Source organism: Diceros bicornis, chromosome 30 (assembly GCF_020826845.1).
Source record: "Diceros bicornis minor isolate mBicDic1 chromosome 30, mDicBic1.mat.cur, whole genome shotgun sequence".
NCBI lineage: Eukaryota > Metazoa > Chordata > Mammalia > Perissodactyla > Rhinocerotidae > Diceros > Diceros bicornis.
In genome coordinates, this window is record NC_080769.1 from 3,585,699 (window position 1) to 3,599,549 (window position 13,851).

The 13,851-nt window shown below is 63.4% G+C and overlaps 1 protein-coding gene across 5 annotated transcripts in view; it reads left to right on the forward strand.

The window, feature by feature from the left end:
• Positions 1-13,851, forward strand: part of ADGRL1 (adhesion G protein-coupled receptor L1) — a 40,896-nt gene that overhangs the window by 22,569 nt on the left and 4,476 nt on the right. For 2 of the 5 annotated variants that reach the window (XM_058525513.1, XM_058525517.1), the window contains exons 5-19: positions 2,222-2,239; positions 5,730-6,530; positions 7,387-7,701; positions 8,447-8,550; positions 8,819-9,004; positions 9,321-9,359; positions 9,506-9,689; positions 9,876-9,998; positions 10,482-10,696; positions 10,982-11,152; positions 11,601-11,810; positions 11,892-12,112; positions 12,258-12,324; positions 12,977-13,068; positions 13,618-13,786. In XM_058525513.1, coding sequence (XP_058381496.1) covers positions 2,222-2,239; positions 5,730-6,530; positions 7,387-7,701; positions 8,447-8,550; positions 8,819-9,004; positions 9,321-9,359; positions 9,506-9,689; positions 9,876-9,998; positions 10,482-10,696; positions 10,982-11,152; positions 11,601-11,810; positions 11,892-12,112; positions 12,258-12,324; positions 12,977-13,068; positions 13,618-13,786 — 2,915 coding nt within the window. Of the gene's footprint in view, positions 1-2,221; positions 2,240-3,560; positions 4,593-5,729; positions 6,531-7,386; positions 7,702-8,446; positions 8,551-8,818; positions 9,005-9,320; positions 9,360-9,505; positions 9,690-9,875; positions 9,999-10,481; positions 10,697-10,981; positions 11,153-11,600; positions 11,811-11,891; positions 12,113-12,257; positions 12,325-12,976; positions 13,069-13,617; positions 13,787-13,851 lie in introns of those variants that run through there. The other 3 variants (XM_058525515.1, XM_058525518.1, XM_058525516.1) reach the window with 3 other exon arrangements.

The window sequence follows — 13,851 nt, forward strand, 5'->3', positions numbered from 1 at the left end:
CGAGGCTCAGCCCAGCCCTTGGATTTTCTGGCTCTAAAACTTGAGCAAGTGACTTAATTTCTCTGGGCCGCTGCAGGAGGAGGCGCGAGTCCCAGAGATCATGCGTGCGAAGCGGCTGGCCCAGGCTGGCCACAGAGCCCACCCCCGGGGCAGGGTGCTGGGTGTCGCCTCCCCCAGGGCAGAGGCCTCGTCTTCACCCCCAGCGCCTAGACCCGAGCCTGGTTCAGGATGTGCTCAGTCCTGGTGCCGGTGCCCTTTCCAGCCGGCCGAGCCAATCTTCATCTGTGATGGCGGGAGGGGATCGCGTGCCTTCCCTGGAGTGCTGCCAGGAGTAGAGAACACCGGTAAAGGTCCTCGTGGGCCCGAGCCATAGGTGCGAAGGAAACAGTGCCTGTTTTTGCCAGCCACGTGGGCTTGGCCACGTTGCTTCACTCCACTAGCCTCAGTCTCCCCTCCATAGGCGGGGATCTGGAAAGACTGCCCTCAAAGTGCCTAGCACAGCTCCTGGCACCTAGTAAGCACTGGGCTCGATAGCCATTGCTTTTGTTGTGACTACTCGTCGTGATTCTTACCAATTATCAGTGTTGCTGCTGGTAACTGGTAATCAAAAGTAAAACTAATGACAGACGACAAACCCAGTTCCTCCTGAGGCAGGTGAGATAAAGGGCAGGGAAAAAATCCCCTGGTCCAAGTGGAGTCCAAAGCAAGTGGACACCGTGCAGGTCCAGAAGCAGGACAAAGGTTGGAGGTCCCGGGGAGGAGAAGGGGGCCAAGAGACCTCCTGGAGCTGACCCCCCGGGTGTGGGCGGGGCATGACCCACGGAGACCAGGGGTCTTTGGGGATGGAGGGCAGGACAGCCTGGGGGAGGCAGGCACTCACACAGGGCGGGTGCGTCTGGGGCACAGCCGGGCCACGCGTGCCCTGGACAGGCAGACGGGGGCCGGGGGCCGAGCTGGCTGCTGGTCCCAGAAGGGAGCTGGAGTTACCAGGGTGACAGAAGCTAGGCCAGGGAAGCGGGAGGCCGGGCACCCACTTTCCCCCCACGTTCACTGAGCACTTCCGTGTGCCAGGCCCTGGGTGAGGCGCTGGGAAGGGAGCCAGAGGCTGCCCTGCAGAACTCGGCTTGTGCCTCCAGAGAGGGGGCAGGAGAGCGAGGCCTTGGTCAGAGGTTCCTGAGGGCCAGGGACGCAGAGCCTGGAGGGGAGCGGCCTGGGCAGCCGTCCGGCCCCGGGCTTCCGAGGCTGGGGTGACCCCAGTGCTGGTGCGGGCGGGTCAGGGGTGGGTGTAGGGGCCACTGTGGAGGGGGTAGGGGGTGTGTGGGATCCCCCCCCACACACACACTGGACAGGCCGACTAACGCTGGATTTGCTTTACAGCTGAGCACAGTCTAACCGCGCCCCCTTTCCTCCCCAGGTGCTGCCCGCCCACTGGGGGACCGGTTCCTGGGCCCCTGGGGGAGGGCTTGCCCCAGGGGAGCGTGGGAGCGTGTCTGTGGCCCCACCTGCTGTCCCGCCCCGTCTGTGACATCCCCACCTCAGCCTCTTCCCTCTCTGCCTCTGTCTCCCCCACCCACTCTCTGAGGCCCGGGGCTCTGCCTGTCTGCCTCTTGTCATTCTGTGTCCTGCGCTGCCGCCCTCCTCTGTGTTGGCTTTTTCTGGGTTGTGAGGGCCTGGGGGAACCCAGCTGGACTGGGCAGGGCAGGCGAGGCCAGCGCAGAGAGGGAAGGAGTTCAAGGTGTTCCCGGAGGCACTGAACCCCAGCCCCTGGCCCCTGGTTCTAGCAGGAGGGCAGCAGGCAGGGCGGGAGGGGATCTGAGTGGTTCCTCCACCCCGCCCTCCCTGGTGCCCCCCTAACCAGAGCCCACCTCCCAGCTGGGGCTCCCCCTCCCTGCCCTGCTGCACTGAGGGTGCCCCTTCCCACCTGAGGGCTCTGTCAGCCTGCCTGCCTGTGGCCCTCCCACCGTGTCTCTCTGGGTCTCTGTCCTCCCCGTGTGTCCCCCTCTTGTGACTGTCTCCCTGACACCCTCCCCAGAAGAAGGGACTTGGGGGGGAGGCTGAGCTGATGCACTTCGGGGTTGGGAAACCAGGAGTGAGGAAAGAGAGGAAAAGGGGGCGTGTTGCCAGAAAAGAAACGAAAGCAATTTAATCTCTTTTTTTTTCTCTTTTTTTCTTGCACATTTTTTTTTCAATTTGTTTTCTCTCTCTCTTCCGATGCTTAAAGTAGAAGTGGAGCAGAAAGGTAAACGCACCTGTTACCAATGCTAACCCCTAACTCACACTTCGTTCCGCCTGTGCCATACTCATGTGACCCGCCCTCCCCTCGGCCCCTTCTTCTCCCCCACCCCAAGTTGGTCCAGTGGCTCTCCCCCACCCCGGGTGACCCCCCGTGGGGCCAGCCCTGGTGCGGCCACGGGCGCTTCCACCCTCCAGACACCCAAGGAAGCTCCTCTCTGAGCACGGGCAGGACCTCTGTCTCTCTCTCTCTGCTCTCCCCGTCCCTCCTTCCTAGTCCCTGGCCCTTGCGGGGGGACCTGGCCTTCTCTCATACTTCTTTTGCCTCCTTCAGGAGAAGTGTGTAAGCATCCAGGGTGGGTGGGGAGGAAGGGACCCCCTTCCCTAGCTCCCAACTGGGGGCAGGAGGCACAGGGTGAGCCGTCTCTCTCCTCTTCTTCCTGCCCCAACTTGTGTAACCTGTGTCTGGTTCAGGGGAGGCGGGATGGAGGGGACACCTTGGTTTTCCTTTTGGGGAGCAGATTCCTCCTCCTGTCTCTCTCTCGGGCTCCTGGTGGCTTAAGTTCCTTCTGGTTTGGCGTTTGCAAGGCCCAGAGCTGTTTTGGAGCATGGAGCACCAGTTTCCCTCACCCCCAAACCCCACTCTCGACCAGCTGGGGGCCCAGCCCTGGGGAGGGGTCGAAGCTGTCCCCAGCCCTGGGCGAGGGGGCGGGGGCGGGCCTCACGGTGGGGGGAGCGCAGGGTGGGGGAGCGTTTGCTCTGGGTCTGAAACACTTGCGAAGCTGCAGTCAGGGTTCCTTCTAGGCTGTTGTGGTTAGAGGACCAGGGAGAGGGGGCGGGGGAGGCATAGGCCGGGTCTGGGGACTTCCACCAGCACCGTAATTTCTTGGGGGTTTAACCTTCAGCAGGGGAGCAGAGAACTCCACGGTGGGTGGGGCTGCAGCTGAAGGGCATCGAGGGCGGGATGTTTGGGATGGGCGCTTCCTCTCCTGCAAGTTTGGGGAAGTTGACAGTGCTGAGGCTGGCAGCAGGGGGCACGGCTGGGTGAGAAAGCCTTTCAGGACTGCTTTTGCCTTGAAATTACGGTGGTCTGTGGAGCATCCCCTTTGAGGGAGGTGGGGCGGGTCCCTCCGAGCTGCTCCCCTCCCCTGCCCCCTCCCCCATCTCAGAGAGGCCTGGGCAGCCAGCCTGTGGTCCCCCCTCACCACACCCCGTTACTCTCCCTCTCCTGGAGTCTCTCCCCCCAGCACCAGACGCTCTTCCTGCAGGCCCGGTGGTGGTGGTTTGGATACGGCAGCCCTGGATCTTTTCTCTTCAAGGGGCGGGTGGGGAGAGGGTGGAGGGGAGAGGAGGTGTTGGGAGCTTGGTGCTGGGGAGGGATCCTTGCTGGCAAAGGCCCCAGGCAGACCCTTCCTCATCTTCTCCCCCTTCCCTGGGGAACCTCTAACCACGTTTTCCTCCTCCGCACCCATCTGACCAGGTCAGGCTCTGAGACTTGCCACCGCCCCCCTCACACACTCAGACACATCTGCTCAGGCCTCACAGAGCTGGCAGGGGCCCCGGCTTGGGGAGAGGGGAGACCTGGGCACAGAGTAAAAGGGTGGAGGCCAGGTGTGCTGCACAGAGGGTGCGCCGACCCCTCAGGGCACTGGGGACAGGGAGATGGTGGAGCCCAGGGTCCAAGCCAGAAGCCTTCTGGTTCCTGCCCACCTCTGTGCCCCAGGCTCCCCCCCCACTCCTAAAACAGGGCATGTTCCTGGCTGCTTTGTGCCTGGGACCCAGGGGCCAAGCTGTCCCTGATGCTGTGAAGGGAGGGGTGGAGATCCCCTACCTAAGCCTGCTGAAGAGTGAGGCCGGACGTGGGGGAATGGGGAAGGGGTCCTGTCCAAGCCGCTCTTGCCACCGGGGTGGCCCCCAAGCCGGCGTCGGGTCCCAGCCCTCCCTGTTCCCCTCGGGCCCAACTGCTTTGGTGACAGGCCCAGCAGGAGCAGAGAATTCACTGCAAACCCTCACCCTGGTCTGTCTGTGGGTCCTGCTAGTGGGGAGGTGAGAGGGAGGCCCCAGCCATCCTGGATGGAGGGGTGTCTGGATGTCACCACTCTGGGAGGAGGAGGGGAGCCTGGCCACACTGACCCACTGACCGTGAGCGTCCAGACCCCCACCCGGTCAGCAAGGGGAGGCTAGGAGTAGGTGGCGCTGGGGCGTGATGATTGGGGCAGGGTGGGCAGGCCAGCGGCGGCCAACGAGATGCAGTTGAGGTTTTCCTCCTTTTCAGGGAATGGGGGGGTGGGGCGGGGCCCCCCACCTTTCTGACATCAGCGCTGCCTTGGTCCCTCCTCCCGAGCCGGGGATGGTTGCAGGTAAATCGGGGTCCGGGGCAGGGGAGGTGGGGGGCCTGTCTGGGCGGGCTGGGTCTTTATCCTAGCACCTGGTTCCCTCCCTTGCCCCCTCTGAGCTGGACCGGGGACTGCCCCCCGAGAGATCCTCGGTCGGGCCTGGGCCTTGGAGTGAATTCTCTGCTCACCCCTCTCTCCTCCGCCAGCACTAACCCTTTCTTCCCAGGTGGTCTCCAGCGCGCCTCCCTTGGAGCCAGGACCTCGCTGAGCCCCCCCAGATCTTGTCTCTCTTCCCTCCACGCAGCTCTCCTTCCCCCTCCCCAGCTCTCCCGGGGAGTCCCCTCCCTCCCCACATCTGCCCCTCGACCCTGTGCACCAGTGTCAGTGTCTGCTGCTGAACAAACCCCATGAGAGACCCTGCCGGCTGGGGGCAGGGCTGGGCGCCCTCCAGGAGGGCTGCACTTTTCCGAAAACCCTTCCTTGGCTACTGATTGCGTGGGTACTGGGTGTGGGGGGGCCACGGGCTACATCAGGAACCTAGGGGTGCCTCCTCCACCCTGGAATAGGAGGGTGCTCCCGACACCCACATTGGGTTTGGAAACATCATTCTACCTTGCAATTTTTGCAGGAGGAAGAAAGTGGAGTAAAAAAAAAAAAATCTGTGTCCTGGTGTGGTTGGTGAAGGATGGGACCCTGGACTCTAGCTCTTCCATAGCGGGTGGAGACGATGGCCAAGGGGCAGGGCACTGAGTCCCTGGAGCCTCAAAGCTGCCAGCAGCTGCTCTGAGGAGGTCTTTCCGCCCCGCTTAAGGCACAGAATGTATCTGGGAGGGCTCTTGCCAAACCCCTCATCCCCAGCCTGTGGGGTCTCTAGCAGCCAGAGAAGGAAGGAGGGACACCACCTCCCCCCACTAACCCTGCTCTTAATGGCCTCCAGGGTTGACATCTCCAGGGAGAGGGGCAGCTGGGCGGGGCAGGGGTCCCTGCCCGGAAACCCCCTTCCCATCACCAGCCCTACCAAGCAACCGTGACTGCAGCAGCAGGAGGGGACAGCCTGGCTCCCCCGGCCACGTGACCAACTGGCTTCTCTCTCCCCTCTCTCTCTCTCCCCCTCCTCCCTCGCCCCTGCTCATCCACTCCCCGCCCACCCGCCCGGCCCAGTCTTCGTGTGCCCAGGGACGCTGCAGAAGGTGCTGGAGCCCACCTCCACGCACGAGTCGGAGCACCAGTCTGGCGCGTGGTGCAAGGACCCGCTGCAGGCGGGCGACCGCATCTACGTCATGCCCTGGATCCCCTACCGCACGGACACGCTGACCGAGTACGCCTCGTGGGAGGACTACGTGGCCGCGCGCCACACCACCACCTACCGCCTGCCCAACCGCGTGGACGGCACGGGCTTCGTGGTCTACGACGGCGCCGTCTTCTACAACAAGGAGCGCACGCGCAACATCGTCAAATACGACCTGCGCACGCGCATCAAGAGCGGGGAGACGGTCATCAACACGGCCAACTACCACGACACATCGCCCTACCGCTGGGGCGGCAAGACCGACATCGACCTGGCCGTGGACGAGAACGGGCTGTGGGTCATCTACGCCACTGAGGGCAACAACGGGCGGCTGGTGGTGAGCCAGCTCAACCCCTACACGCTGCGCTTCGAGGGCACGTGGGAGACGGGCTACGACAAGCGCTCGGCCTCCAATGCCTTCATGGTGTGCGGGGTCCTCTACGTGCTGCGCTCCGTGTATGTGGACGACGACAGCGAGGCGGCCGGCAACCGCGTGGACTACGCCTTCAACACCAACGCCAACCGCGAGGAGCCCGTCAGCCTGGCCTTCCCCAACCCCTACCAGTTCGTGTCCTCCGTGGACTACAACCCCCGCGACAACCAGCTCTATGTCTGGAACAACTACTTTGTGGTGCGCTACAGCCTAGAGTTCGGGCCGCCGGACCCCAGTGCCGGTGAGCACGCGCGCGCTCGCTGCCTCCTTGGGCCCAGGATGGGGGCACGCTCCCAGAGAAATTAGAGATCTGGAGGTGGGTTTGGGGAGCCCTGGAGGTCAGAGTCACACGGCCTGTGACAGGCAGTTGCTACTTGATCCAACCCTCCCCGTCTATGAGATGGGGATGGTTACTGCCCCATTTTACAGAGGAGGAGATGCACAGACTGGGCGGATGGGGGGGTGGGTTCCTCATTTGAGTATTTGGACCCAGAACTCTGGGCTCCTAACCACTAAGCTGCACTGCCTCTCCTAGGAGCCTGTGCGCTTTTAGCCCTGGCCCTTGTCAACCCCCGTCAACCCAAATCTTGGGTAGAAGCCCAAAATCGGTAAAACAGAAGAAACCCCAGCTGGTGATGGGGTGGTCAGCCTCCAGAGTCTCATCCCCTCAGCTGCCCTAAGCATCTCTGAGCAGCCCTGGGTTCCAGGGAGCCCCAGTCTAGTCCAGCTTCGTTTGCAAGAGGGGGAACCGAGGCCCCCAGGAAAGGGACAGAGCCAGGTTAGAGAGCAGGAGATTGGGAGGGGGCTGTGTCCGGCAGCCCCCAGACCACACCTTCCTGGCCTGTTCTCTCAGGTTGCCCTCTGAAACCTCAGGGTGCGCGAGTGAGTTTTGGCTGCTGTTTAATGCTTTAGAGGGTATGTGGGTGTGAGGGACCTCTGTGGGCAGAGAGGCCGGGGGAGATCTGCTCCCAGACCCAGTGGGGACCAAGACACTTTTCCACATCAGTAGCTGAGGACGATGCAGGGGTGCCAGGGCACGCTGTGGCAGGGCGTTGAACTTAGGGGTGACTCTGTCTCGTATCCCCTCTCCCTTCCAGGCCCAGCCACTTCCCCACCCCTCAGCACAACCACCACAGCCCGGCCCACACCCCTGACCAGCACGGCTTCGCCCGCAGCCACCACCCCACTCCGCCGCGCGCCCCTCACCACGCACCCCGTGGGTGCCATCAACCAACTGGGACCTGACCTGCCTCTAGCCACGGCTCCGGCCCCCAGCACCCGGCGGCCCCCGGCCCCCAATCTGCACGTGTCCCCAGAGCTCTTCTGTGAACCTCGAGAGGTGCGGCGGGTTCAGTGGCCGGCCACCCAACAGGGCATGCTGGTGGAGAGGCCCTGCCCCAAGGGGACTCGAGGTGAGTGCAGAGATTGTGATCACCTCCACTGTGGCTGGCTTGGGGGCCAGCCACTGCTGGTCTGGCCAGGGAAGGGATGGAGGACGTGCACCCCACTCAGTTTAGTGTAGATGCGTTTACCTGTCCATCTCTCCCACTGAAGCAGGGGCTCTGTGTGGGCTGGGGTCACATCTGACCTCTGCAGCTGTGTCCCCAGAGCCCAGCAGGGCTCCTAGATCAGTTAGTGCCCCCCACCCATCGCCTGTCGCCTCCTTCGACAATGAGCATCTGCTGCGAGCAAAGCTCTGGGCAGACCCTGCAGGGCACCCTCAGGAGGTGACTTGGGTCCTGGCCTCAGGCAAAGATGGAGCAGCTGGAAGCAGGACAGAGGGCCCTGGAAGTGCCGGGCGTGGACGACACACACACCCCGTCTCCAGGGATCCAAGGGGTGGGTCAGAAGAGGCTCCACGGAGAGTGAGGGCTTCCAGGATGGGCTTTCCTGGAAGGGTCTAATTCTGGCAGGCAAAGATGGAAGGGGCGCCAAGAGGGAGGGCTTATGGGAAGTGAAGGGTGGCTTATGTCACCTCAGAGTGACACCTCTTGACTGTCCGGCCCGCTTCATGCCTGGTCTTCCACGTCCCCTCACCTCTCTCCTACCCACTCGTCCCCTCCTCTGCTGTCTCCTTTCTCCTGTTTCGGCCATCCATCTCTCCTTCCCTGTGGCTCCCGTCTCTGTCCCTGTCCGTCTGCCCGTCTGCCCCTGCAGGAATCGCCTCCTTCCAGTGTCTGCCGGCCCTGGGGCTCTGGAACCCCCGCGGCCCTGACCTCAGCAACTGCACCTCCCCCTGGGTCAACCAGGTGGCCCAGAAGGTACCAGCAGCAGCCACCCCTCCCAGACAGGCACACGCACTCGTGTACCGGGCCCCGGGCGGCCGGGCGCAGGGCACAGCAGGGCTGGCAGGTCTGGGAGCCAGGACTGTGGGGTCCCCTCCCTGGCCTGCAGAGGGAGCGGAGACGATGGGGAGGGAGAGGGCAGCGGGGAGAGGGCTGAGGGGCCAAGCAGGCCAGGCACATGCACAGGGAACATGGGGGAAGCAAGGTGGTCCCTGACGGAGCGGGCCACTCCCGCCTCACGCAGATCAAGAGCGGGGAGAACGCAGCCAACATCGCCAGCGAGCTGGCCCGCCACACCCGGGGCTCCATCTACGCGGGGGACGTGTCCTCCTCCGTGAAGCTGATGGAGCAGCTGCTGGACATCCTGGACGCCCAGCTGCAGGCCCTGCGGCCCATCGAACGGGAGTCGGCCGGCAAGAACTACAACAAGGTGGGGCTTGGCGGCAGGGCCAGCGGGGGTGGGGGGCCTGCCCTCGGGGCTCAGGAGTATCCCGCCTGGGACCTCCCAGCTGGGCCGCCCCACGGTGGCCAGAGAGGAAGGACGGACGGACCCCAGGCTCGCTGGGTCTCCCTCCGGGGCTGCCCGGGGTGGTCACAGGGATTGGGGATCCTTAGGAACGGCTCTTGCTCGTGGCCCAGCCCCGGGGCGGTGGCAGACACAGAGGAGCAAGCTGTGTGAGCGTTGAGGTGCAGGGAGTGGGCCGGGAGGCCGGGCCTGACAGCGCCTCCGTCTCTGTCTCCTCTAGATGCACAAGCGGGAGAGAACTTGCAAGGACTACATCAAGGTGAGGCCCCAGGCTCCTGCCGCCGAGGAGGGTGGGGCGGGCCTCGGGCGGCACTGGGGACAGAGGCTGAGAGGAGGGGACACAGGGCCCAGCCCCAGGAGCGGGAGGCTGTGGGGCAGTCACGGCACCGCCCCCTGCCCGCGCAGGCTGTGGTGGAGACGGTGGACAACCTGCTGCGGCCGGAGGCCCTGGAGTCCTGGAAGGACATGAACGCCACGGAGCAGGTGCACACGGCCACCATGCTCCTGGACGTCCTGGAGGAGGGCGCCTTCCTGCTGGCCGACAACGTCAGGGAGCCCGCCCGCTTCTTGGCCGCCAAGCAGAACGTGGGTGAGTGCGGCGCTCACAGTGGGGCAAGTTTGAGGCAATTCTTGAACCATGGGGCCCGCCCAGCCCAGCGACCACAGGGCTTCCCTGGCACCCTGGCCCTCAACCTCGGGCCTCTTGCTGCAGCCCGGGCCCCCGGACTTGGACAGCCCCCAACCACGTGTGCCCTGCCATCCCCTGTTCCCACAGTGCTGGAGGTCACAGTCCTGAACACGGAGGGCCAAGTACAGGAGCTGGTGTTCCCCCAGGAGTACCCCAGCGAGAACTCCATCCAGCTGTCGGCCAACACCATCAAGCAGAACAGCCGGAATGGTCAGTGCCCAGGCCGCGCGGGCCCCCCTGCCCACTTAGAGACAACAGCGGTTCTTAACTTGCATCGGGTTGAAGAACCTGAGAAAAAGTTGGGACCCATAACAACACACAGAGATGTCTTCCGCTCAAGCTAGTGTGACGTTTCAGGGAACTCGTGGAGTGCCCCCCAAGGACCTACAGAGCCTAAGACGCGTTGCAGTCTACAGGGTTCCCTCCTGGGCAGTAGCAGTCGATCCTCATAGCTCAGGGAGGATTGTCCCATTTGACGTTAGGGCTCAGAGAAGTTAGCAATTCGCTTGGGATTACACAGCAAGTGAGAAGTGAGCCCACTGTGTGTCCTGGCCCACTGCCCTGCCGTTTGGAACTGAGCAGTGGTCCCGTGGAAGGGCTCCCTGAGCCCCAGTCACCTGGGCCGCGGCCTGGCTTCGGAGGGCCTGGTGGCTGAGGGCTGACGGCACACGCTGCTGCACCTGTCCTCCCCAGGGGTGGTCAAGGTCGTCTTCATCCTCTACAACAACCTGGGCCTTTTCTTGTCCACTGAGAACGCCACGGTGAAGCTGGTGGGCGAGGCGAGCACGGGCAGCCAGGGGGGCGCCTCCCTGGTGGTGAACTCGCAGGTCATCGCAGCATCCATCAACAAGGAGTCCAGCCGCGTCTTCCTCATGGACCCTGTCATCTTCACCGTGGCCCACCTGGAGGTGAGCTGAGGCATCCCCCTCCCTCCATGGGTGTCCCACCTCCTCCGTGTTCCCAGGCTGCGTTTCCCCCCACTGTGTGTGCACCCACCCCAAGAGCAACTTACGACCCTCCGCATTCCAGCCCCCACCTCAGCAGCTTGAGCCATTTGTACCCAGAGCCCTCAGACTGTCACTGGAGCCTGAAGCCCCAGGCACTTCTCACACTTGTCGCTATCCCTGTAGTGGGGTGTGGGGGCTGGAATGGGACTCCCCAGATCTGACCACCTGACCACCACCATACAACAGGCCAAGAACCACTTCAATGCTAACTGCTCCTTCTGGAACTACTCGGAGCGTTCCATGCTGGGCTACTGGTCGACCCAGGGCTGTCGCCTGGTGGAGTCCAACAAGACCCATACCACGTGTGCCTGCAGCCACCTCACCAACTTTGCCGTGCTCATGGCTCACCGCGAGATCGTAAGCTGGCCTGCGCACCGCTCTCCGGGCAGGCCCGCGTGCTGGCCCGGCTTTGCATGGCGTCCGAGAGCGCGCTGCATGGGCGGTGCCGGGGAGCCAGCTTCGTGGGCGTGGGGGGCCACCAGTCTTGCCCGGGGCATGAGGCCGTACAACTGGTTCTCCCTGGTCACGGTCCCACCTTCTCCCAAGGCACTCTAGAGAAGCAAGTTGGTGTCACCTTTGTCATCTCTCCACAAGCCTTCCAGAGCATGAGGAAGTGAGCGCGCCGCCTGCAAAGGGGTGGGGGCCGGCAAGTTGGCCGGGGCGGGGGGCAGAGGCTGGGTGAGCTGCAGCACGGCACCCGTGGCCCACGGCCTTGCCCGCAGCCGGCATCTGGCCGAGCCCAGGGTGAGCCTGGCCGTGCACAAGGCCAGAGGTGCTGAGCGCGCCCCCTGCTCCTGTCCCCCAGTACCAGGGCCGCATCAATGAGCTGCTGCTGTCAGTCATCACCTGGGTGGGCATCGTGATCTCCCTGGTCTGCCTGGCCATCTGTATCTCCACCTTCTGCTTCCTGCGGGGGCTGCAGACGGACCGCAACACCATCCACAAGAACCTGTGCATCACCCTCTTCCTGGCCGAGCTGCTCTTCCTGGTCGGGATAGACAAGACTCAGTACGAGGTGGGCTGCGGCCGGGGCGGGGGCCGCGGGAGGAGGCGCCCCAGCCGGGCAGCCCCTCACCTCTGGCGCCCCGGCCTCCAGATCGCCTGCCCCATCTTCGCCGGCCTGCTGCACTACTTCTTCCTGGCCGCCTTCTCCTGGCTCTGCCTGGAGGGCGTGCACCTCTACCTGCTGCTGGTGGAGGTGTTTGAGAGCGAGTATTCCCGCACCAAGTACTACTACCTGGGCGGCTACTGCTTCCCGGCCCTGGTGGTGGGCATCGCGGCCGCCATCGACTATCGCAGCTACGGCACCGAGAAGGCGTGAGTGCCCGTCTCGCCCAAGTCTCTCCTGCCGGGCTCCCTGCTCGCAGCACCCTTTGGGCCAGGACCCTTGGGGCACTGGGCTCCCGGGGTTGGAGGGAAGGGCCCCCTGCCTCTCTCTATTCCGGCCCCGCTTCCTTTACAGCTGCTGGCTCCGGGTGGACAATTATTTCATCTGGAGCTTCATCGGGCCTGTGTCCTTTGTTATCGTGGTAAGTTGGAAGGCGTCACCCCCCCCAGTACTGCATCCCCATCCTTCATGCAGGCTAGCCTTGACCCTGAGACCCCCCCATTCTCCCCAAGCCCTTGAAAACCGTGGGAACTGAGCAGCCAACTAAGAGGAGGGAAGCAGAGTGGGTCTGCAGAGCTCCCCACTGAGGTCGTGCGTCCGGGAGCTGGGATTTGAGCCCCTGCTCTGTGTCCAGCCAGGGGCCCCGTCCTCCCAGCAGGGGAGCCATGCTAACACAGTTAATCCAAGCAGCGGCAGGTACCTGGGGGCAGGTACACCAGCAGAGGCCACCCTGAAGAAGTGGGGTCGAGACTGAGACTTAGCCAGGAGCTCAGGCCAAGAGGCGGAGATGGGGCCGGCCCGGTGGCATAGCAGTTATGTTCATATGCTCTGCTTTGGCGGCCTGGGGTTTGCAGGTTCAGGTCCTGGGTGCAGACCGCCACACTGCTTGTCGAGCCATGCTGTCCCATATAAAGTAGAGAAAGATGGGCACAGATGTTAGCCCAGGGCTGATCTTCCTCAGCAAAAAGAGGAGGACTGGCATGGATGTTAGCTCAGGGCTGGTTTTCCTCAAAAGAGAAAAAAAAAAAAAGAGGCGGAGGGACCCAGGCCCAGCCCGCCCCTTGGCCCCCCAGGTGAACCTGGTGTTCCTCATGGTGACCCTGCACAAGATGGTCCGGAGCTCGTCCGTGCTCAAGCCCGACTCCAGCCGCCTCGACAACATTAAGTGAGCACCCCGTCCCCACACCCCTGCCCGCGATACGCCCACACGGGCCCCGCCCCGCCCAGGCTTCCTAGAACATGGGGCTCTCACTTCTCAGGTCACACGGTGTGATTTTAAGGACAAGACAGTGTTTTATTGTGCTCATTTTGTATCTGCTTAAAAAGTACTAGACAACATGGCACTAGTACCTCCAGCTTGTGGTTTTGGGGACATAAGTGCCTAGAGCAGGCTGAGTTCAAAAGGTGAATCCATTTTAGGGCAACTTAAATAGGCAGCAAAAGAGTTTAAGGGTCTGGAAATATGGCCAAAAAGATGAAGGATGCGGGGAAATGACTGCCTATTCTCAAAGCCCCAAACCCTGCTCTCTGCTACCCCGCAGGCCCAGGCTGGGTGAAGGTGCAGCAGGGCAGGCCACCCCCCAGCCAAGGCCTGCTCACCCCAGGGCGTCTTTGTAGACACGTCCAGGCCCACCCAAAGAGGGACACGCAGCAGGGCTGGGGGGAAGCGTCTCTGCTGGCAGGGACTTGGACGGCCCTGCCCCACCCTCCCCAGATCCTGGGCCCTGGGGGCCATCGCACTGCTGTTCCTGCTGGGCCTCACCTGGGCTTTCGGCCTCCTCTTCATCAACAAGGAGTCGGTGGTCATGGCCTATCTCTTCACCACCTTCAACGCCTTCCAGGGCGTCTTCATCTTCGTCTTTCACTGCGCCTTACAGAAGAAGGTGAGGCGGGCAAGGCGCCCAGGCGCCCGCCCCGTGCAGTGGGACCTGTGTCTGCTGGGAGGAGG